Source organism: Rhinoderma darwinii, chromosome 6 (assembly GCF_050947455.1).
Source record: "Rhinoderma darwinii isolate aRhiDar2 chromosome 6, aRhiDar2.hap1, whole genome shotgun sequence".
Taxonomy (NCBI): Eukaryota; Metazoa; Chordata; class Amphibia; order Anura; family Rhinodermatidae; genus Rhinoderma; species Rhinoderma darwinii.
In genome coordinates, this window is record NC_134692.1 from 140,058,709 (window position 1) to 140,082,491 (window position 23,783).

General features: G+C 47.5%; 1 protein-coding gene across 8 annotated transcripts in view; it reads right to left on the reverse strand.

The window, feature by feature from the left end:
- The window catches only part of MPRIP (myosin phosphatase Rho interacting protein), a 93,615-nt gene extending 71,394 nt beyond the window's left edge, over positions 1-22,221 (reverse strand). For 5 of the 8 annotated variants that reach the window (XM_075830671.1, XM_075830667.1, XM_075830668.1 and 2 more), the window contains exons 1-2: positions 21,898-22,221; positions 3,125-3,202 (exon numbers count right to left, since the gene is read on the reverse strand). In XM_075830671.1, the coding sequence (XP_075686786.1) occupies positions 3,125-3,202; positions 21,898-22,017 (198 nt within the window). In that variant the 5' untranslated portion in view covers positions 22,018-22,221. The remainder of the gene's footprint in view (positions 1-3,124; positions 3,203-21,897) is intronic. The other 3 variants (XM_075830674.1, XM_075830675.1, XM_075830673.1) reach the window with 2 other exon arrangements.
- Positions 22,222-23,783: the final 1,562 nt, after the last annotated feature.

Consider the following 23,783-nt stretch of genomic DNA (forward strand, 5'->3'; position numbering starts at 1 on the left):
ATATATAAAATAAAAAAAATTGAATTCTAACATGTGAATTGGGATAAAAGGAGCAATACCTGTGGATCGCCGCTGCATCCTGTGTCGGAGATTCACAGTGAGCAAGAAAAAACTAAAGGGAAGCAGCGCTCCTAACTAGCCATCGATGAAAAATAATTCCCCTTCATGTAACTCTGCTACCTGTCAACTGAAAAGTCATCCACCACAGGGAAAAATGTTAGTCCATCATGTCTGATTCCCAGGTGTTTCTTTGCGGTACTCCTCTGTGTGGAAACATTTTTCACTCTGGCAGCTGATTTTTCCATTGACAGGTAGCAGAGTTACACAACAGGAAAACAAATTCCCCATCATGTAACTCTGCTACCTGTGAACTGAAAAGTCATCGGCTGTTTGAAGGGGGTGCACCGCTCGTATAAGCGCTGCTTCCCCTTACTTCATCACACTGTGAATCGCTAACTAGTTCGTATAGAAGCGAAGTATTGCCTAATTATTTTTTTTGGGCTTCCAGTTCAGTTCTGAAGTGGCTTTGAGGGGCCTATATATTAGACACCCCTATGAAACACGACATTTTAGAAACTAGACCCCTCAAAGTATTCACAACAGCATTTAGAAAGTTTATGCACAAAATGTTTTACCAGAGAAACGCAACTCAATACTTATTGTCCAGATTCTGCAGTAGAAATATCCCACATGTGGCCCTCGGGCGGTAATGGACTGAAGCACCGGCCTCAGAAGCAAAGGAGCACCTAGTGGATTTTGAGGCCGCCTTTTTATTAGGCACCATGTCCGGTTTGAATAGGTCTTGTGGTACCAAAATAGTGGAAACCCCCAAAAGGTGATCCCATTTTGGAAACTAGACCACTTGAGGAATACATTGTAGTTTTCTTGGGGTGCATGCAGCTTTTTGATCAGTTTTTATTCTATTTTTAAGTGGCGCGGTGACTAATAAACAGCAATTCTATTGTTTTTTAATTCTATTTTTGTTACAGCGTTCACCGTGCGCTATAAATGACATATTCACTTTATTCTATGGGGCGATACGATTAGGGCTCATTTACACGAGCGTATTATACGTTTTTGCAACGCGCGTCGCAGGGACCTATGTTACTCTATGGGGCCGTGCAGACAGGTACGTGATTTTCACGCAGCGTATGAATGAAAACAGAAAAGCACCACGTTCTTTTCTGTTTACAAACATCCAAACGGAGTGTCATAATGATGGCGGCTGCGCGAAAAGCACGCAGCCGCGCATCATAAAGGGCTGACACACGGAGCTGTTAAGTGCTTTTTGCGCACGCAAAACGCCGCGCTTTTTGCTTGCACAAAACGCACACGCTCGTGTAAACTCGGCCTTACGGTGACACCAGATGTTTATAGTTTTTTTATGTCTTATGGCGTTTGCACAATAAAATACGTTTTGTAAAAAATCATTCACTTTTTGTTACCTTATTCTAAGAGCCAGAACTTTATAATTTTTCCATCAATAAAGCCGTGCGAGGACTTATTTTTTGCGTAACGAACTGTAGTTTCCATCAGTACCATTTTTCGGTAAATGCAACTTTTTGATCTATTTTTAATACATTTTTTGGGAGGTGAAGTGACCAAACAATTGTGATTGTGGTACGGTTTATTATTATTTTCTTTTACGGCGTTCACCGCGCGGGATAAATAACGAAATAATTTTGTAGTTCAGGCCGTTACGGACGCGGCGATACCAATTATGTATCGTTTATTTATATATTTTTATTAATAAAAAAGGACTGATAAGGGAAAAAAAGGGGGATTTTTTTAACTTTTAATTTCTTATTTTTACACATCTTTTTTAACTTTTTTTTTTACTTTTATTACTTTGTCCCACTAGGGGACTTGAGGGCAGGAGGCCCTGATCGCTATTCTAATACACTGCACTACATCCGTAGTGCAGTGTATTAGAACTGTCAGCTATTCACTGACAGCAAGCATAGTGGGTCCTGACTTTGTCAGGACCCACTAGGCTTCCGTCGATGGCATAGCCGGACGCCTTTGTTTGGTGTCCGGTTGCCATAGTAACCATCGCCGGCCGCTATCGTGTAGCAGGCCGGCGATGGTAACTTAACCCCTAAAAACCCGCGATCTCTATAGAACGCGGCTTTTAAGGGGTCAGACAGCGGGGACACAGCGATCGGTCCCCGCTGTAGGAGCTGCGGCAGCTGCTGTACGAGACAGCAGCTGTCACAGCTCCTGCACCTGTCGGGAAGACGGCCGAAACGGCCGTTATTCCTGCAACTTCGTATACACACCGCTACACACCTTCAACCTTGCGCATGCGCAGTGTAATATACACGGCCGCTGAAGACGCAGCCACATAATTTCACAGAGCATGCGCGGTGGAGTGTGTTCACCACGCATGCTCTAATTCAATAAAGAAGCACGTGGTACGGTTACGTCATTTGTGACGTAACCGTACAGTGTGTAAGCCGGAAACCGGAAGCAAGGCAGAAGACCAAATGGACGGGTCTGCACAGGAAGTGCAGATTTTGCATTGCTAAGGGGACGGCGACGGAGGAGGATATACGACGCTACAGCCATCTGATGAAACGTAAGTACATTGGAAAGTTATATCTTTTTCATTGTTTTATTTAAATAAATGTAATTTTTTAGTTCCGGAATACCCCTTTAAAGGGTTATCCCTCCAATACAACTTATCACCTGACCACAGGATAGGAGAGAAGTGTTTGATCGCTGGGGGTCCCACCGCTCGCTATTTCCGGCAGTCCCATAGAGCGTCACCGGCGCTTCATTCACTCAGGGGACTTAGGACCCCTGTTCTCTTGATCGGTGGGGGTCCCAGCAAACAAACACTTATCCTGTGTATAGGGGATACGTTGTATTGGTGGGGGTCACCCCTTTAAGAAAACCTCTGAAGTTCCCAGTATTGTTGACGGCAAAAATTGTGCTGCAGACGGAGTTATTCTCGTCGTCCATAATAGCGGAAAATCAGAAGGAAAACATCAAATTCATAAGTGATCAGAGCCGGACAGTCAGAACCGCGTAGAATATCCTGAGAGGTTCACCGGTCCGGCGCCTGCAGCGGACCACCCCACGGGCCACATGTAATGAACATTTGGATCAGGCTTTTTCTTACCCGGGATCGGTGCATGGGATTGTCAAAATCGGTGCCCTCCGGGGCGAGCAGGAGCCATCCTCCGTAAATGGGCTTGGCCTGTAAAACACAAACACAGAAGAAATCAAATTATAGGATCATTCAATTACCGCGGCGACGGCAGAGAGAGCGCATGATGACCGGACACGTGAAGAATAATTATACCTTCTACAACGTCATATCTGATCCTGGGAAAGTGGGATAATAGGCAATCTCGCTAGTTTTTCACACAGGGAATGTCATCCATCTTTCCCAGAATCCTGAATGGCAAACCTCCAAGTCAGATGTAACGAGGCAGGTTTGCCTTTCAGTAGCTTGGGAAAGCTGGGTGAGCAGCAACTATTGCAGCGGACAGTATTAATGGTGGAGTCTGCTGGGCGGCGGTTGGTTTCACCTGTGTGTATACACACACACACACGTCGGATCGCGGGACTGTCCTGCGCCTGCACTGGATCAGAGGTGACAGGAGCCACAGCTGGTGACAGGGAGATAAAGGCCAGCGGGAAGTCCTGGGGTTCGTTAATACGTTACAGGAAGACCTGCCACAATGATCCTGAGCAGTTACATCGCGGCGGCCATGTTTTGCGGGAGCACGGTGCGCACATTACAAGTCACCTGTTGGCGAGGCGTACGGTAAACTCTAGACCTAGCGTCTCAGATCCATCGCTCACCTCGGGGGTCCGGCCCAGCGCTACGTGACTATATAAGGGATAAGTGATGGGTGCGCAGAATATAAACAGTTTACTTAAGCAGGTCCCGACTCCGCGCCGCGCACGGCTTGTTGACATCACACAGACATCGCACAGACCCCCAATGTTTCGGGCTAAGTTGAGGTTAGAAGCAGAAACCCGAGTCGGAGGATGAAGAGGAATCTCCAGCGACGTGTGATGGAAAATACACAATTCTATAGGAACACGACAGCCTCCATATTCGGTCGTTCCGAACAGACGTAATTTCCACCGCAGCCGGGAAAACATCACAAATATACAAATCCTAATAGTGGAAGAATTGGCACAAGTGCGACCATCGTGAAGCGCTAAGAAACAAAATATTTCCGGGAAAAAAAAAATGCCTCTAAACATGGCGGCAGCGGATCGGTCAAATAAAACGTAAAGGAGAACTTTGCTTTTGTCGCTTCTGAAGTAACCTGATTGGTTGCAATGGACTCCTCCGCTTCTCCTTTGCACCTATTTTGATAAATCTCCCCTTTGTTTAAATTCTTAATTTTTAAGATCTCTGCTTACTGTCAGTGACTGAATATATACATCCAGAGGCTGAAAACGATCATGTCCAGCTGACACAGGTGCAGGGCTCGTAACAAGCGCTGATACATTACAACGAGCCCTGCAGCTGTGCCACGTAGGTTTCATTCAGGTAGAAAATGTAGAAATGTTCAGCTCCCAGCCAGCGCCAAGTAAGGGCTCGTCCACACACAACGGAATTGCTGCAGGAAATGGTGCAGATTTTGCGGCGTTTTTCTCAATGTTGGGGGATGGCGACGTCTCCTCTGAAAAACGCAGCAGCTCCGTCCACTTTACGCAGCAAGAATTAACCTGCCGCGGTCCGAAATATAAACACCACAGGGGAATTTCGTCTCTGAATTTTTACGCAGCGTGTGGAGGGGATTTGTTAAATCTCACCCACTCGGCTGCTACTGTATATGCTGCGTATTTTCTGTCTGCAATTCTGGACGGAAAAAACGCAGCAATTCTGCAACGTGTGGACAAGGTGCAGTCACACAGGCAGGCATTTTATTTTTTTTTGCCACAGTTATGCAAAATTGCAACAAAAACAAGACTGGACGGATCATCGGCAGAATGTGTCTTTGATAAGCGGCGCCCTTGAAGGCATTCGGGTCCTTTGTATCATCTTTCCCGGCGTTTCATGTTACGTCATCCTGGATGCGACATGAGGGGATCGAGCTCAGCCACCCTACGGTATATTGTGATGTAGAACGCAATGGAGGCCGCCGTTTTCTCAGCTGACAGTCCGGTGAAAGCTGCAGATCATTGCACCAGACGGCGAGGCACAGAAGTCAGCGGCTCTTAAGGACCTGAGATCTTAACGGTCTCGTCCGGTCTTAAGAAGATAAATCATCGTATAAATAAAAAGTTCTGTAACTTTCTAATATACCTCCGGTGTCAATTTCCCATCATTTTCAAGATCTCTGTTAGATGTCAGTGAATAGGAACATTATACAGTTGTAACAAACTATTTTAGGTTTGTACAGATCTTTTTGGGGATAAAGTCTAGACAATCCTCTGTACTCCAGACTGATACATTGTAACAAACTATCTGGACAGGAGAGAGATTTGTGCTGCTGATGTGTTTATCTCACAGGAGGATTGTCTAGACTGAATTCAAATTGTAACAAACGCTCAGCTGTGAGAACTATTCGGTTTGGACAGGATTTTAACCTTTGGGCGTAACCAGGGGTGTTCCAATTCGCTGACAGCAAGCAGAGATACAAAAAAAAAAAATGAACAAATTAAAACGTCAATTCTAAAGCTGCACATTTTATGCCTAATCCTTATTTACATAGAACCAGAAAATCCCTTTACGACGACCAGAGATGTCACATTATAGGGCAGGGGTGACCGGCTCGCCGCCTCTTGGGAGCCTCAATCATGGAAGCGTTTTTCTAGCGGTAAGTCCCTTATTACTCTCGCCACAAGTCTCTCCGGGCTGCAATCTCAAGACAATCCCTTTAAAACACCAGCAACGTATCCACCGCCGATACAATCACTAACCCTGCCGTACTCCGTGATTTCAGCCCGCCGTTTCCTTGTCGCTTGCGGTCGGTTTATTAAAGTTGTAATTTTGGATGACGACGCTAGAAGTTAAAAACGACAAGCCGCGATGGATCTCCGCCTTGACCTGCGGCCTGGTCTGGGCTTCTCCTGATGGGAGGAGGATCAGCTCCTCGGATCTCCACCTCCGGTCTCGGACGCTCGTTCAGAACAGGATGACATGAACCAAACCCGCTCTTCACCTTCCTATTGCCCTATAATGATGATATATATCCCCCCCCCCCCCAGGTTTACATTTCATACTTGGCGCTCATCTTCCATACGACGTACACACAAGGAGGTGATGACTATTTATTAGGGTCGTGAAACGCTCCATTAACGCTGCGTGGAATCTGTGAGACGTTTATTGAAACGGCGTCCCGACCGTCACAGCAGCCCCATCCCCCATCACTCCTGAGAATACGTCAGAAACACTAGAACGCCACTAAAAACAAGATGGGGCATCGAGCGCAGCTCATCGCAATGACGTCACGGGCTACACTTTGTAGCAAACCCTCAGCTGCGATAAAAATTATTTCAAGATGCGTTTGCAGCCTCCAGTGTTCCGGTTGCCTGACTGCAAGCAGAGATCTTGAAAAATGTTGAATCGAAGCATAAAGGTAGAACTTTTCATTATTTACCAAGAACCAGACAAACCCTACAGCTGAGTGATGGCCATTACATTATAGTCCAGGGGTGACTAGCTCGGACTTCAGGCAGATGCATTTTACCTGCACTAACACATTGTAACAAACTATTAGGACAACAGAGAGCTTTGTGCTGCTGATGTGTTTATTTCACAGAGGATTGTCCAGACTGAATGCAATTGTAACAAACCCTCAAATGTAATGGATATAAACAAGAATGTTCACATTCACAGCAGGAAGCAGAGATCTTGGTGAGGAATTGTAACAAAGTCCATTAAAAATGTGCAAAACCTCTTTGATATCCTATCATTTCGGGAGCTACAAAACCGTACGATGTAACAGAGGACGACACCCTGAGAGTATACGGGGCTGTATCCAGCTGTCACTTCGTTTCGACATCCTGAACCTCAGGCGGCAGCGGTCTGTCCACTTTTAGGAAGGTACAAAAACACAACAGGGAGGAAATGCCCGAGTGCCGAGTATGTCGGGGTTCTGCGGCAGAGCATCCCGGCCCCCCTGACGCCCACACACCTGTCCGGGGGTCTGTCCATGTAAACAGCAGGTCCATCGCTGCTCTCCTGTAACATATCCCAGAGCTGAACAGACAAGGAGCAGCCCCTCTGCCGCTGACGTAATATGTGGCAGGCAGTCGCTGCAGTGAGTCAGGACAGGAACGCGCTGACAAAAATGAATATACAATTAATCTCTTTGCTGAGAGTTGCCGTCATCGGAAAACATGATGCGGAGCACGCGGCGAGGACTGCGCATTACATACCGGCGGCGAGGACGACAACCTATAAAAAGGTGGGTATAGGAAGCTTCCATGCAGGAGAGTACATAGAGGAGGGGGCCGCAGAGCAGAGATGAAGCTGGGCCCCCATCATAGTGCAGAGCTTTGAACAGAAGGGTTTGGTGTTGGTCCGCCCCCCCCCCCCCCAACTCCCTCGCCTGCTAACAATGCAGATCCTCTGAACAGGGGGGTCCTGATCCAGGACCGAGCAGGGCGGTCCCCCTCTCCCCAAGGACCCCGTTGCTGCCGTACGGTTTATTTCTTCGTATTTATGGCCTTGGTTCAGTGTCAAAGATTCAACGCTTTCATACCATATGGAAAACTGGCATTAATGACCCCCTAAAATCCTCCACCGCACCGGCAGGAAGACGATCTGTCTGCGGGAAGACTTCTCTGACAATCGCCATCAGTTCTGGGAAAACGTCGAGATCATAAAGGTCTCTAGAACGTCCCGTACAAGGCAATAGACTGGACTTAGGCTTTTCGCTTTTAGCGGACGTCCCCTCTATAAAATGTCAGCGACTGCTTAACTCAAGACCCAAAATTTTAAAAGGGCACAATGGGTTAACACAATTACACCCGTTTCCATAGTAACCGATGAGTCTTAGGCTATGTTCACACGCTAAAGTAAACCGGCTGTAAAATACGGAGCGGTGTCCAAGGGAAAACGGCCTCTGATTTTCAGCCGTTTTTAAAGCATCAAATGTTTTTTTGGAGCGGTTTTATTATTGACAATGAAAAACGGCTCAAGAGGCGACACGCACTTCACTTCCTGGGCATTTTTTACGCGCCGTTTTTTCAAACGCCCGCGTAAGAAAACGCCCCATCTGAATGACACACCGTTTTTCCCCATTGAAATCAATAGGCAGAGGTTTGGAGGTCGTTCAGCTTCCGTTTTTTCAGCCGTTTACGCCCCGAAAACACTGCGTGTGAACATCCCCTAACACAATCATTTCCTACCATTGCCTTTTGGGGGAAAGAGTAGTCTAAGATCTTCCCCTAAGGCCCTGTTCACACAGTTTTTTGCAAGCAGAATATTCTGCCTGGAAAAATCAGCTCCGATTTTTTTTGTTTTTTTTTAAAGTGGTTTTGCACCACGCGCGTTTGATGCGATTTTTGCGGCTTTTTTTTTAAACCTCTTTCTTCAACAGGCAAAGGAAAAAAAAACAAGTAAAAAGACGCATCATATTGCGCTGCAGCCGTTCGCTGAGTTTTTTTCCGTCTCCCATTGCTTTCAATGGGGTTTTTGAGGCGAAAAACGCGTCAAGATAGGTCATGTCGCTTTTTTTCCTGCGAGCGTTTTGAAATCAATAGGAGACGATTACGGCAGTTTTTTGGTGCAGTTTCGGTGTAAAAAAACAGTGCCAAAAAACTGTGTGAACTAGCCCTAAGTGTACAATCTCATGTAGCAGCAGCCGCATAGAGCCCAAATCCCGCTCACTTGCAGTGGCCAATGGCCGTATAATTTTTCCATAGTACCGACAAAATCGTGCAGTTTTTGGCGACCACAAGTGAGCGGGATTTTGGCCGCCGCTATGTGGGACCGGACCCTGAATCCCGGGTTGCACGGTGCGGTTTTGGTGGCGTTTTCGTTGGCTGCTCCTCCATCGTCGCACTCTGATCACTTTCCAAGAATTTACAAAAATATTTAACTGCCCCCCCCCCCCCCCAAAAAAAACTGGTGATGAAATACGAGTCCGTGTTATATGGAGCGGAGATGGCGACTTCCATATACAAAACAGCCCAGAAATGTGGGGGCTCAGCAGTGAACCTCTAGGTTGTCTCCCGCGCCCCCCATATGTAGGGGACTGAACCATAGAAGTCACAGGCGCCTCGCGGCTCCCACCACGTAAAGGACATTTGCCTGGAGACCGTGAATGACTGAAGTGCAGACAACGAGATGAGACAATGTGACGGCTTTCTGTCCCCGTTAATGTCCCCTGACAACGGAGACTCACGAGGAGAGCGCCGACCCCCAGCGAATGCAGCCAGGCAGTAAATGCTCCGTGTAACCAGAGGTGACCACCACCCCCATCATCCGGCTCCAGTCCTCATCCCACAAAGCAGCAAGAGACTTTGGTTTATTCTTCCCGATACCTAAAGGGCCGTGATCAGGAGACGGCGGCGCCCTAAATAAGGACATCATAATATGCCCACAAAGGGTTAAAACGGACCCTCCCCCACCTACTCGTCTCTGCCATACAAACCTATTTTGTCTCATTATTATGCATTTAAAACTTATAGGGAAACTCCACCTGAACGGATTTGTTTTATTAGAAAAATCTGATTAATAGTGCCAACTCAGGCGGGCAGTGGCACGGGGTGACTTCAAGTGTGCCAATCCAGATTGATCAAAACAGAGTTATTTCAAGTACAGGTGATGGAGAAGTCGCTATTCCATTGGGCCAAAGCTCGAACCAACGACTCCAGCTCAGCTGCATTGTCTATTGGAGTCTGTGGTAGTCGGAATTCCACCTCCTGCCTCATTACAGACTGAGGCTCCATTCAAATGTTGCGGTTGACGTGTGGTTAAAATGGCATCGAAAAAACGCGTGCGTTTTTACCACGGTTTGGTGCATTTTTCGATGCGGTTTTGCTGAAACCACATTTCAATACGAGACCGCGGTAAACGGGCGCGCGGTTTTCTGATGCAGTTTTAGCCGCAACTACTGAATGTATTTTTAGGCTTTTACCGTCATTTTCAACCGGAATTACGGACCCATTCTCTTCTATGGGCTACGGACACCTTTCCGTATTTTTACGGAGGGGTGTCCGTGTCGTAAAATGATAGAACACGTCCCTTTATTGTCCATAATTACGGCATGGACTCTCCATAAAAGTCTATAGACGCTTCCTTAATTATGATTGGCTCCGGATGCGCATCTGTAACCGTCAGTAATTACGGATGCGTTGCTATGCGACGCCAGGGGCTTTCCCAATATTTCTCCCGTTTTTTTGCGGATCCATAAATATGGATGCACTACAGATCGTATTTACGGACACACTTCCGTATATGCGGATGACTTACAGATGACTATAAATGACCACGGATCCGTATTTCCGGATGGATGAAATCTACGGTCGTGTGCATGGGGCCTTACACCTTTACATGCACTACTTCATCCGATAGGCTGCTGCCCATATACTGAGGGGGAGGAGCCTCAATGAGGGGAGGAGCCTCAATGAGGGGGTGGAGCCTCAATGAGGGAGTGGAGCCTCAATGAGGGAGTGGAGCCTCAATGAGGGGGTGGAGCCTCAATGAGGGGGTGGAGCCTCAATGAGGGGGTGGAGCCTCAATGAGGGGATGGAGCCTCAATGAGGGGGAGGAGCCTGGAGATTTGAGTAAAACAAGGTCTCATACCTGGCGCTATGCAGAGTAATGACTGCCACTTGCAGCATATAAATCAACTTTACTCAGAAGGAAATAAGTTTATCAGCCAAAGGTATGCGAACTAAGGTCACGTGAGGTACCTGGATTTAAAGGGCACCCGCCGCCTCCCACACACAAAGGAATTAAGCGGTGCTGATCGATTCAGCAGAAACGGCAGAGACATAAAAGATCAGTCCTGAGAAGCAGTAATGGTGTCTGTGCCTCCAAATTAACTGAAAAGCAGCAGGAAAACGTCTCTTGCCCGCTGTCAATATCTCCCTTATGTAAACAGGGCAATAGACCCCAACCAGAGACAATACAGCGGTCGCAAAACTACAACTCCCAGCATGTCCTTTCTGCCCACGTGCTGAGAGTCGATTTCAAACAGAACCTTACAGCCTTAAATGACACAACTAGTACCGGTCTTGAGCTATTTGATGTATTATCCTCCAGTCACATCCAAAGCAGCATTCAGAATCCTGCTGCCTTCCATTAGCCATAGAGCTTAGCTGAAATCCTATAGTGCACTGGACACCAAACTCAAGTGTCTACACCACATCTCCCACAATGCACTACAGTCAGTGCCTGCAGCCTGAGCGCTAACTGCAGAGAAGTAGTAGCACCCGTATTAAAAATGGAAAATAATTCTCTATATAGAAGATGCGCTTTTAAAGGGGACCGGACAGCTGGTATACAGGGTATCATACCCGATTGTACAGGAAACACAATATGTATACATGGTAACAAACCCACATCAGAAACCTGCAGCTGACACTTCCCCTTTAAATGCCTGGACGTCCATTTATCATTACTCCCCCTCCACATATTAACCTGAGGATACGACCGTGTCATCCAGTTACTGCACCTCACCGCAGGCTGCCAATTCCACAGAAACCGCCCTCACCAAACACTTAGGACGTCGCTGAAACCATTAATTATGTTAATCTGGGAACCTTTTGGCCCTGTTCACACTGAGTTTTTTGCCGCTGAGTTTGACACGGAAACCGCATCTGAATCAGCGCCCAAAAAAAAAGAAAAAAGAAAAAAAAAAAAAAAATCGCCCCACATTTCTTCCCATTGATTTACAGACGACAGAGAGGCGTTTTTTTTCCTGAGCGTTTTCCGCCTCAAAAACCCCTTTGAAATCAATAAGACGGAAAATAACTCAGTGAATCGCCGTGGCCATTTTTGGACGCGTGTTTTTGGCAAAGACCGCTCACCTGTTAAAGAGGTAAAAAAAAAACACGCCTCAAAAAATCCTGCAAAAAACGTGCGTGTTACAAAACCACTTCGAAAAAAACGGAACTTATTTTTCTAGGCAGAACTTTCTGCCTGCAAAAAAAACTGTGTGAACAGACACTTAGAAAACACTAAGCCGCCCAATACAGCGATCTCCTGCGCCAAACCTGGGGAAGCCCCAGCAAACCCCCCATGAGGTTACAGCTTCATCTTTGACCCCCCACTACACCAATATATAGGAGAGTCTCATGAATATCTATTCCATCATATCCGGTAATGATACGGGGGACATTGGATAATACGGCCCCCATAGGAGTTAGAGGCCCCATTGTACCCCACTACGCCTCCGATTCATACGGAGCGTTTCTCTATCGGCTTCTCTATGTTCCATCGGACGCCGTATAATAAGGTATTCTAGTATATTCTAGGGGAGACGATCTCTGTAATATGGCGCCATACGTAACGTAAAGCTGCGGCACACAGAGCACCTACAGCTCTGCAGTATGAACCCGCAGGGACTCGGTGCCTCCACCGCTATGTTCATAATTGCCGTGTATGGCCCTTTAATGACCAGCATCGCAATATCAAGGGCAACCTGACCCGTGTATATCTGGTTGTACAGTCTCCTGCCTCACACCAGCATTAAAGGAGTTAAACATTTAAAGGTACTTAACCCATTATGGGAAAAAAAACAAAAAACCTACAAGCTCTTTTGCAAGCCGCCCAGAGCGGAGACCCGAGCCAACATTCCCGGAGTGAGTCACTTGGCAGAGATTCAGAGCAATAAGATTACTGGTTACATCACCGCAGCGGATTACGATGTTATGTCACAGGCCGAGGCCCACACAGAAAACCGGAGAACGCTGCGGAGACGGTGAAATCACAACTCGACAGACCCCCCCCCCCAATCCTAAGGATGTTCCAGAGCGCAACTAGGAGAAAGGCAAAATGGAGACGACTCCGCGACTGTCCGACTCCACGAAAGCCAAAGGACCGCGGCGCTCACCGTCCTGACAGGCGGGATCTACATTACCATTTTAAAGGGACAGTAACCGGCTTATAATAATGCAGTAGCGTTATAAGACGAGCGGCTGAGATCAGTCACATGGGGATGGAAATATTTCTGGAGGTTCTCAGCACTAAGAATATGTGATATAAAGCAATGATCGTGGATCGTGGGGGGGGGGGGGGGAGGGGAGGGTCCTGCACGTCTGTCACTCATCCCATTGAAGAACGCCGCAGTAAGCGCCAATCCCCGGCCTGAAATGGCTGATAACAGGGAGCAGTAAATCACATTTAGCTTCAATTAAACCGCATCAAATGCCAACGGATTCATTTAGGACTCAAGTTCTTATTCCTGGCACTGACCTACGACAAACTGAAGTCCTTCGATATTGTCCATGATACGAGTGGTGACGTTAGGCCTGGAACGCACGGATACATGAGAAATGCGGCAGCGCTCCGTGCTATGGACTTAGGTCCGCAGCGCGTCAGAAGGGAAACAATAAAAAAACAGCACCAGATGCACAATGATCTATTCCGGACCAGGATCCTTATTTATCGCACCAATCACGGACGCGGTTGAGGATGAGCCCTGTGCCCCATACAACAAATACAGGACGAGTCCTGTGCCCCCTACAGGACGAGGCCGCAGCCCCCTACAGCACATACAGGACGAGGCCGCAACCCCCTACAGGACGAGGCCGCAGCCCCCTACAGGACGAGTCCTATGCCCCCTACAGGACGAGGCCGCAGCCCCCTACAGCACATACAGGACAAGGCCGCAACCCCCTACAGGACGAGGCCGCAGCCCCCTACAGCACATACAGGACGAGCCCTGCGACCCCTACAGCACATACAGGACGAGGCCGCAGCCCCCTACAGGACGAGGCCGCAGCCCCCTACAGGACGAGGCCGCAGCCCCCTACAGGACGAGGCCGCAGCCCCCTACAGGACGAGGCCGCAGCCCCCTACAGGACGAGGCCGCAGCCCCCTACAGGACGAGGCCGCTGCTCCATAAAGAACATACAGGATGAGCCCGCTGCCCCGTGGCATTCATGTGTCTTGCCGTACCCGTGCAGAACGTCTTGGCGCTGGATACAGAATAGTAATGCTCAGGATTAATTGTGCTGCTGTGTACAGTATTTCATGTTCTGGCACGGATCTGTAGGGGATGCCTGACGTACTCTGTACACAGTGGCCTCTGCCAACACGCAGATCCCGTATCCACCTCCTGAGCGCTTATACACAATATATATATATCACCAGGAGCACGCGCTATATAAATCAGCAAAGACAAGGCGACCAGTGGAACTACATATCCCAGCATGCCCTGTAGAGTCCTTCTCCGCAGCTCTTCAATAGGCCACACAACCCATTAACATGTGACAAATCCCATCACTGGACCCTCCCAGATAATAGGCGGAGGCGACGACAACACAGGCGTTCACACAATGACCGGCCAGATCAAAGGCGAGGAACCGGATTCCGCAGAAGGAAGGAAAGAAAAGCAATCCCATCGTCTCGCAGGATCCCACTGAAATAAGGGGCTGCGTCCCGGTCACTGACCCCCAAACTGAAGAACGGGCTTCACAGCACACGCTCCAGTGTTATAATGAGGTCCTTATGGAGCAAGAGACTCCGATGGGAGTGATTGTTGTCCATTTAGCAGTGCATTGGTTTTATCTGTATTTGGAAAAGCTGGATGACGTCCAAAATGGCCACCATCACAGCTCCCACGTCACCCATCCCAGGTATCCTGAATTTCCTGTCACTCAACCCATTAAAGAACGTTACAGTCACAGCCTCTCCCCAGTCTGAAATGGCTGATAACAGGGAATAATAGTGTAATCATTTACAGCACATGGAGAGGCTGCAGGGTCTGTACCCCGTTAAGGTGCACTCCCTTCTACTGCACCCGTGTCTGTACAATGTAATTACTGAGGTGGATGTGCCAATGAGCCCTGGCAACGCGTCCCTCAGACGTCCGCAGGCGCTCGGCTCAGGTGTGAGAATCCAGAGCGGGCTTGTGGGGGCCTGAAACCTACGAGAACATAAAGCCCCAGGAAAGAGACATCAGACTGAAGACTCTCCCCCCCCCCCCCCCCCCGCTCCACACACAAGGAAGGTGCCGAATCCACAGTGATCACCAAAATACAGAGGAGCCGCTATTCACCCCTGCATAATGGAACATGATCACACGTGTATATAGGGGACACCTATAGGGCCCCACCAAGTGCTGGCTCCAGGCACTACATCATACTATCTGTAGACAGGAAGGTTGGCGCTTGATCACCCATCCTCAGGAGCAGGAGGGTCTGGTCATTCCAAGGCCAGGACGTCCCTACACCACTTATGTGGAAGGATCCAACCTGTGCCGGTCCCTCCATGGGGAAAGATGGTGCCCACTGGCAATGAGGGAGGAGAATAGGAACAACCAGGTTCTTTCTTCTCACACCATCCAAAGGGAAGATTGATGGGGACAACCTGAGCTGAGGCCCCTCTCAATGGGTTCCCAAGCAGCCACATGGGGTTGTATCCAGCTTCATCTTTACAGTCAGGGGAAGCTTAGCGGACATCCTATAATGTAGGGGGCAGTTTTTACTAAATCAGATGACAGTACAGCACCTGGTGTAATGCAACATTTCCCAGAATGCAAATCGCCAGCTCTGTGCAGACACTGAACAAACAATACTGGGAGGTTTCAGCTCTGAAGCCTGCAGAATAGCGAGTGCAGCTCTGGAGTATAATACAGGATGTAACTCAGGATCAGTACAGGATAAGGAATGTAATGTATGTGCACAGTGACCCAACCAGCAGAATATTGAGTGCAGCTCTGGAGTATAATACAGGATGTAACTCAGGATCAGTACAGGATAAGTAATGTAATGTATGTACACAGTGACTCCACCAGAATAGTGAGTGCAGCTCTGGAGTATAATACAGGATGTAACTCAGGATCAGTACAGGATAAGTAATGTATGTACACAGTGACTCCACCAGCAGAATAGTGAGTGCAGCTCTGGAGTATAATACAGGATGTAACTCAAGATCAGTACAGGATATGTAATGTATGTACACAGTGACTCCACCAGCAGAATAGTGAGTGCAGCTCTGGAGTATAATACTGGATATAACTCAGGATCAGTGCAGGATAAGTAATGTAATGTCTGTACACAGTGACTCCACCAGCAGAATAGTGAGTGCAACTCTGGAGTATAATACAGGATGTAACTCAGGATCAGTACAGGATAAGTAATGTCATGTATGTACACAGTGACTCCACCAGCAGAATAGTGAGTGCAGCTCTGGAGTATAACACAGGATGTAACTCCGGATCAGTACAGGATAAGTAATGTAATGTATGTACACAGTGACTCCACCAGCAGAATAGTGAGTACAGCTCTGGAGTATAATACAGGATATAACTCAGGATCAGTACAGGATAAGTAATGTAATGTATGTACACAGTGACCCCCACTAGCAGAATAGTGAGTGCAGCTCTGGAGTAGAATACAGGATGTAACTCAGGATCAGTGCAGGATAAGTAATGTATGTACACAGTGACTCCACCAGCAGAATAGTGAGTGCAGCTCTGGAGTATAATACAGTATGTAACACAGGATCAGTACAGGATAAGTAATGTAATGCATGTACACAGTGACTCCCCCAGCAGAATAGTGAGTGCAGCTCTGGAGTATAATACAGGATATAACTCAGGATCAGTACAGGATAAGTAATGTAATGTATGTACACAGTGACTCCACCAGCAGAATAGTGAGTGCAGCTCTGGAGTATAATACAGGATATAACTCAGGATCAGTACAGAATAGGTAATGTAATGTATGTACACAGTGACTCCACCAGCAGAATAGTGAGTGCAGCTCTGGAGTATAATACAGGATATAACTCAGGATCAGTACAGAATAGGTAATGTAATGTATGTACACAGTGACTCCACCAGCAGAATAGTGAGTGCAGCTCTGGAGTATAATACAGGATGTAACTCAGGATCGGTACAGGATAAGTAATGTATGTAAAGAACGACTTCACTTTGTAGATTAATCCTGTATGTAAACTGTAAAATTGGGTTTAGAAGTGGACAGCCCTTTCTGACTGTTTCTCTATGGATAAAGAAGCGGACCCCGGTGTAGTATTGTACTACGTTCCTTGTGAAGTGCACAGTTGACCAACCTAACCCCATCAACCCTCTCGTGGTCACCACACCAACAACAAAACATGGCGTCCGCCAATAAACACGGCGTCGGCTTCATACGAACGTCTTACATTACTAGACGCTGTCTGGAGGTTTATGATCTCTCTGCACTGTCACTAGACCTCCAGGTATTATACGGTGATATAGATTGTACTGACAGCCGCCTCCTATCACAGCAATATACACACAAAGTTGTCTGCAAGTGACGGAATGAAGCGGTCACTGGCTCGGGGTCTGGATCATCTGCCCTCCTGCTGCAGACACAAGTGTCCTCCCCGTACAATGATGGGGATGATGATTCTCCGCAGCTCCCGAGCTCTGGAATTCTGTTGCACATTCGGGAAATATGCAATTTCCAGTACTAAGTGCAACCTATAAAGCTGGAGAACGCTGCTGCCCGAGGCTTAATGGGCCCGGATTAACCCCTCCACCGCCAGAGAGTGTCCACATACAAGGGGGGGGGGGGATAAGTGGGGCCTGACGCAAGGCCCCATCAATGTCCGGAGGTTCTCCACATCCTCAGGTCCTAATAACCCAGATACAGAGTGCAGGCCCTGACTCCAGGTCACATGACCACATGTTATACATTCAGTGGAAACATAATATCAATTCTGTATATAAACAATGTAACAAATGTATCAACACGAAGATGTGGAGAAAAGCTGCAGGTGGAGCCATCATGTCATATCAGGGAGCCCCCCCCCCCCTCACATACACCCGAGGGCAGGACGACGTCAGAAGGGAAGGAACCCCAAAATTATAAACCCCCAGGGAAGTCAATAGAGGGGGATTATGGGAAGTACCGCCATATTTACAGCTTGTGGTCACCGGGAAAAGTCAAACAAAATGGTCATCCCCCCCCCCCTTATATCTACATCTTATATCAGGGGTGCAATAGGAGGGGTACCCTGTAACAAAACGAGGACAAGGGATGGCAAAAAGTCACCCCAATATCTATAACCAGAGAGGACAGCTACAGGTGATGTATGAGGGGTCACCCCAATATCTATAACCAGGGAGGACAGCTACAGGTGATGTATGAGGGGTCACCCCAATATCTATAACCAGGGAGGACAGCTACGGGTGATGTATGAGGGGTCACCCCAATATCTATAACCAGAGAGGACAGCTACGGGTGATGTATGAGGGGTCACCCCAATATCTATAACCAGGGAGGACAGCTACGGGTGATGTATGAGGGGTCACCCCAATACCTATAACCAGAGAGGACAGCTACGGATGATGTATGAGGTGTCACCCCAATATCTATAACCAGGGAGGACAGCTACGGGTGATGTATGAGGGGTCACCCCTATATCTATAACCAGGGAGGACAGCTACGGGTGATGTATGAGGGGTCACCCCAATATCTATAACCAGAGAGGACAGCTACGGGTGATGTATGAGGGGTCACCCCAATATCTATAACCAGAGAGGACAGCTACGGGTGATGTATGAGGGGTCACCCCTATATCTATAACCAGGGAGGACAGCTACGGGTGATGTATGAGGGGTCACCCCAATATCTATAACCAGAGAGGACAGCTACGGGTGATGTATGAGGGGTCACCCCTATATCTATAACCAGGGAGGACAGCTACGGGTGATGTATGAGGGGTCACCCCAATATCTATAACCAGGGAGGACAGCTACGGGTGATGTATGAGGGGTCACCCCAATATCTATAACCAGAGAGGACAGCTACGGGTGATGTATGAGGGGTCACCCCAATATCTATAAACAGGGAGGACAGCTACGGGTGATGTATGAGGGGTCACCCCAATATCTATAACCAGAGAGGACAGCTACGGGTGATGTATGAGGGGTCACCCCTATATCTATAACCAGGGAGGACAGCTACGGGTGATGTATGAGGGGTCACCCCAATATCTATAACCAGGGAGGACAGCTACGGGTGATGTATGAGGGGTCGCCCAAATATCTATAACCAGGGAGGACAGCTACGGGTGATGTATGAGGGGTCACCCAAATATCTATAACCAGAGAGGACAGCTACGGGTGATGTATGAGGGGGTCACCCCAATATCTATAACCAGGGAGGACAGCTACGGGTGATGTATGAGGGGTCACCCCAATATCTATAACCAGGGAGGACAGCTACGGGTGATGTATGAGGGGTCACCCCTATATCTATAACCAGAGAGGACAGCTACGGGTGATGTATGAGGGGTCACCCAAATATCTATAACCAGAGAGGACAGCTACGGGTGATGTATGAGGGGTCACCCCTATATCTATAACCAGGGAGGACAGCTACGGGTGATGTATGAGGGGTCACCCCAATATCTATAACCAGGGAGGACAGCTACGGGTGATGTATGAGGGGTCACCCCAATACCTATAACCAGGGAGGACAGCTACGGGTGATGTATGGGGTCACCCCAATATCTATAACCAGGGAGGACAGCTACGGGTGATGTATGAGGGGTCACCCCAATATCTATAACCAGGGAGGACAGCTACGGGTGATGTATGAGGGGTCGCCCAAATATCTATAACCAGAGAGGACAGCTACGGGTGATGTATGAGGGGTCACCCCAATATCTATAACCAGAGAGGACAGCTACGGGTGATGTATTAGGGGTCACCCCTATATCTATAACCAGGGAGGACAGCTACGGGTGATGTATGAGGGGTAACCCCAATATCTATAACCAGGGAGGACAGCTACGGGTGATGTATGAGGGGTCACCCCAATATCTATAACCAGAGAGGACAGCTACGGGTGATGTATGAGGGGTCACCCCTATATCTATAACCAGGGAGGACAGCTACGGGTGATAAATGAGGGGTCACCCCTATATCTATAACCAGGGAGGACAGCTACGGGTGATGTATGAGGGGTCACCCCAATATCTATAACCAGAGAGGACAGCTACAGGTGATGTATGAGGGGTCACCCCAATATCTATAACCAGGGAGGACAGCTACGGGTGATGTATGAGGGGTCACCCCAATATCTTTAACTAGGGAGGACAGCTACGGGTGATGTATGAGGGGTCACCCCTATATCTATAACCAGGGAGGACAGCTACAGGTGATGTATGAGGGGTCACCCCAATACCTATAACCAGGGAGGACAGCTACGGGTGATGTATGAGGGGTCACCCCAATACCTATAACCAGAGAGGACAGCTACGGGTGATGTATGAGGGGTCACCCCAATATCTATAACCAGGGAGGACAGCTACGGGTGATGTATGAGGGGTCACCCCTATATCTATAACCAGGGAGGACAGCTACGGGTGATTATGAGGGGTCACCCCAATATCTATAACCTGAGAGGACAGCTATGGGTGATGTATGAGGGGTCACCCCTATATCTATAACCAGGGAGGACAGCTACGGGTGATTATGAGGGGTCACCCCAATATCTATAACCAGGGAGGACAGCTACGGGTGATTATGAGGGGTCACCCCAATATCTATAACCAGGGAGGACAGCTACGGGTGATTATGAGGGGTCACCCCAATATCTATAACCAGGGAGGACAGCTACGGGTGATTATGAGGGGTCACCCCAATATCTATAACCAGGGAGGACAGCTACGGGTGATGTATGAGGGGTCACCCCAATATCTATAACCAGAGAGGACAGCTACGGGTGATGTATGAGGGGTCACCCCAATATCTATAACCAGAGAGGACAGCTACGGGTGATGTATGAGGGGGTCACCCCTATATCTATAACCAGGGAGGACAGCTACGGGTGATGTATGAGGGGTCACCCCTATATCTATAACCAGAGAGGACACAAACGGGTGATGTATGAGGGGGTCATCCCTATATCTATAACCAGAGAGGACAGCTACGGGTGATGTATGAGGGGTCACCCCAATATCTATAACCAGAGAGGACAGCTATGGGTGATGCATGAGGGGTCACCCCTATATCTATAACCAGGGAGGACAGCTATGGGTGATGTATGAGGGGTCACCCCTATATCTATAACCAGGGAGGACAGCTACGGGTGATGTATGAGGGGTCACCCCAATATCTATAACCAGAGAGGACAGCTATGGGTGATGTATGAGGGGTCACCCCTATATCTATAACCAGGGAGGACAGCTATGGGTGATGTATGAGGGGTCACCCCTATATCTATAACCAGGGAGGACAGCTACGGGTGATGTATGAGGGGGTCATCCCTATATCTATAACCAGAGAGGACAGCTATGGGTGATGTATGAGGGGGTCACCACTATATCTATAACCAGAGAGGACAGCTATGGTTGATGGGGTGACCCCTCATACAATATCTATAACCAGAGAGGACAGCTATGGGTGATGTATGAGGGGTCACCCCTATATATATAACCAGGGAGGACAGCTACGGGTGATGTATGGGGTCACCCCAATATCTATAACCAGGGAGGACAGCTACGGGTGATGTATGAGGGGTCACCCCAATATCTATACCCTAGAAGCTTCCATGACCGGGGACACTGCGCTTCTACTGCCCCTCTCATCAGGAGGAAAAATAATGTGGGGTGCACTAGTCAGACCATGTGAAAAGTCAGGGCCTGGAGGCAGGAACCCCCCGGGTATAAATAGAAGACATTGAGGTGTAGCAGAGGGGATCACACAGCTTCCGGCGCCCCCTAGCGGACACCGCTGTACGCGCACACACCGTCAGAGGCCACTAGAGGGCGGTCTAGAACACAGGGGCTGATGGGAGTCTCACCTGATTGAGGTCCTCGTCTGACAGGAGATGAGACTCCCGGGGCTTGAAGCAGTTCTGACATTTGCTCTTATTGAAGATATTGGCCTGGAACTTCTTACACGGATTCTCCTTCACCGACATAGTGAGGGCCGGGGTGACACAGCAGCGCAGTACGGTGAGAGGAGACTAGGGGTCCTCCCCCATCACTCGGGGATCACACTCACATCCCGGGGAGCGGAGCTGCTCCTATAATCCCGGCCGCTTCCCCCGCTCTGCTCTCCGCCGCTTACTGAGACATTGGAGCGAACCGGGCGAGAGGCGCCGGGCGGGGCCAATAGGGAAAGTGACTGACAAGAGGATGAGCGAATCAAAGCGCAGCACTCCCTCCCCCCACCTCCTCCTCCCGCAGGATAACAAAAGAAAGCCGAGCACTAGCGACCAGCACGTTCAGATATCACGGCGGGGGGCGGGGCTTGAAGCAAGTTTAGGTAGACGCGCAGCATTCCCCAGGGATCCAGTGACAGCTGCTGGGGAGGGGTCTGTGTACAGTGCACTGCAATATATACATATACTGCATGATCTATATATACTGCTATATGTACTGCACTGTATATACTGCACTGTATAATCTATATATATTACACTGCATGATCTATATGTACTGCAATGTATATACTGCACTGTATAATCTATATATACTACACTCCATGAGCTATATGTACTGCAATATATATATACTACACTGCTGATCTATATGTACTGCACTGTATAATCTATATATATATATATATATATATATTACTCTGCATGATCTATATATACTGCTATATGTACTGCACTGTATATACTGCACTGTATAATCTATATATATTACACTGCATTATCTATATGTACTGCAATATATACTTCACTGTATAATCTATATATACTACACTCCATGAGCTATATGTACTGCAATATATATATATATATATATATATATATATATAGTACACTGTTGATCTATATGTACTGCACTGTATATACTGCACTGTATAATCTATATATATTACACTGCATTATCTATATGTACTGCAATATATACTGCACTGTATAATCTATATTACACTGCATGAGCTATATGTACTGTAAGATATACTGCACTGTATAATCTGTATATACTACACTGCATGATCTATATGTACTGCAATGTGTATATACTGCACTGTATAATCTATATATACTACACTGCATGATCTATATGTACTGCAATGCGTATATACTGCACTGTATAATCTATGCATACTACACTGCATGGTCTATATGTACTGCAATGTATATACTGCACTGTATAATCTATATGTACTATTCTGCATGATCTATATGTACTGCAATGCATATATACTGCACTCTATAATCTATATATTACACCGCATATATTACACTGCATAATCTATATATACTACACTGCATGATCTAGATGTACTGCAATGTTTATATACTGCACTGTATAATCTATATATACAGCATACTGTATAAACTATATGTACTGCAATATATACTACACTATATAATCTATATATACTACTCCATAATCTATACATACTACACGGCATGATCTATATGTACATCAATATATACTGCACTGTATAATCTATATATACACTACACTGCATGATCTATATGTACAGCAATATATACTGCACTGTATAATCTATATATACTACACTGCATGATCTATATGTACAGCAATATATACGGCACTGTATAATCTATATATACTACACTGCGTGATCTATATGTACTGCAATGTGTATACTGCACTGTATAATCTATATATACTACGGTGCATGATCTATATATACTGCAATATATACTGCACTGTATAATCTATATATACTACACTGCATGATCTATATGTACTGAAA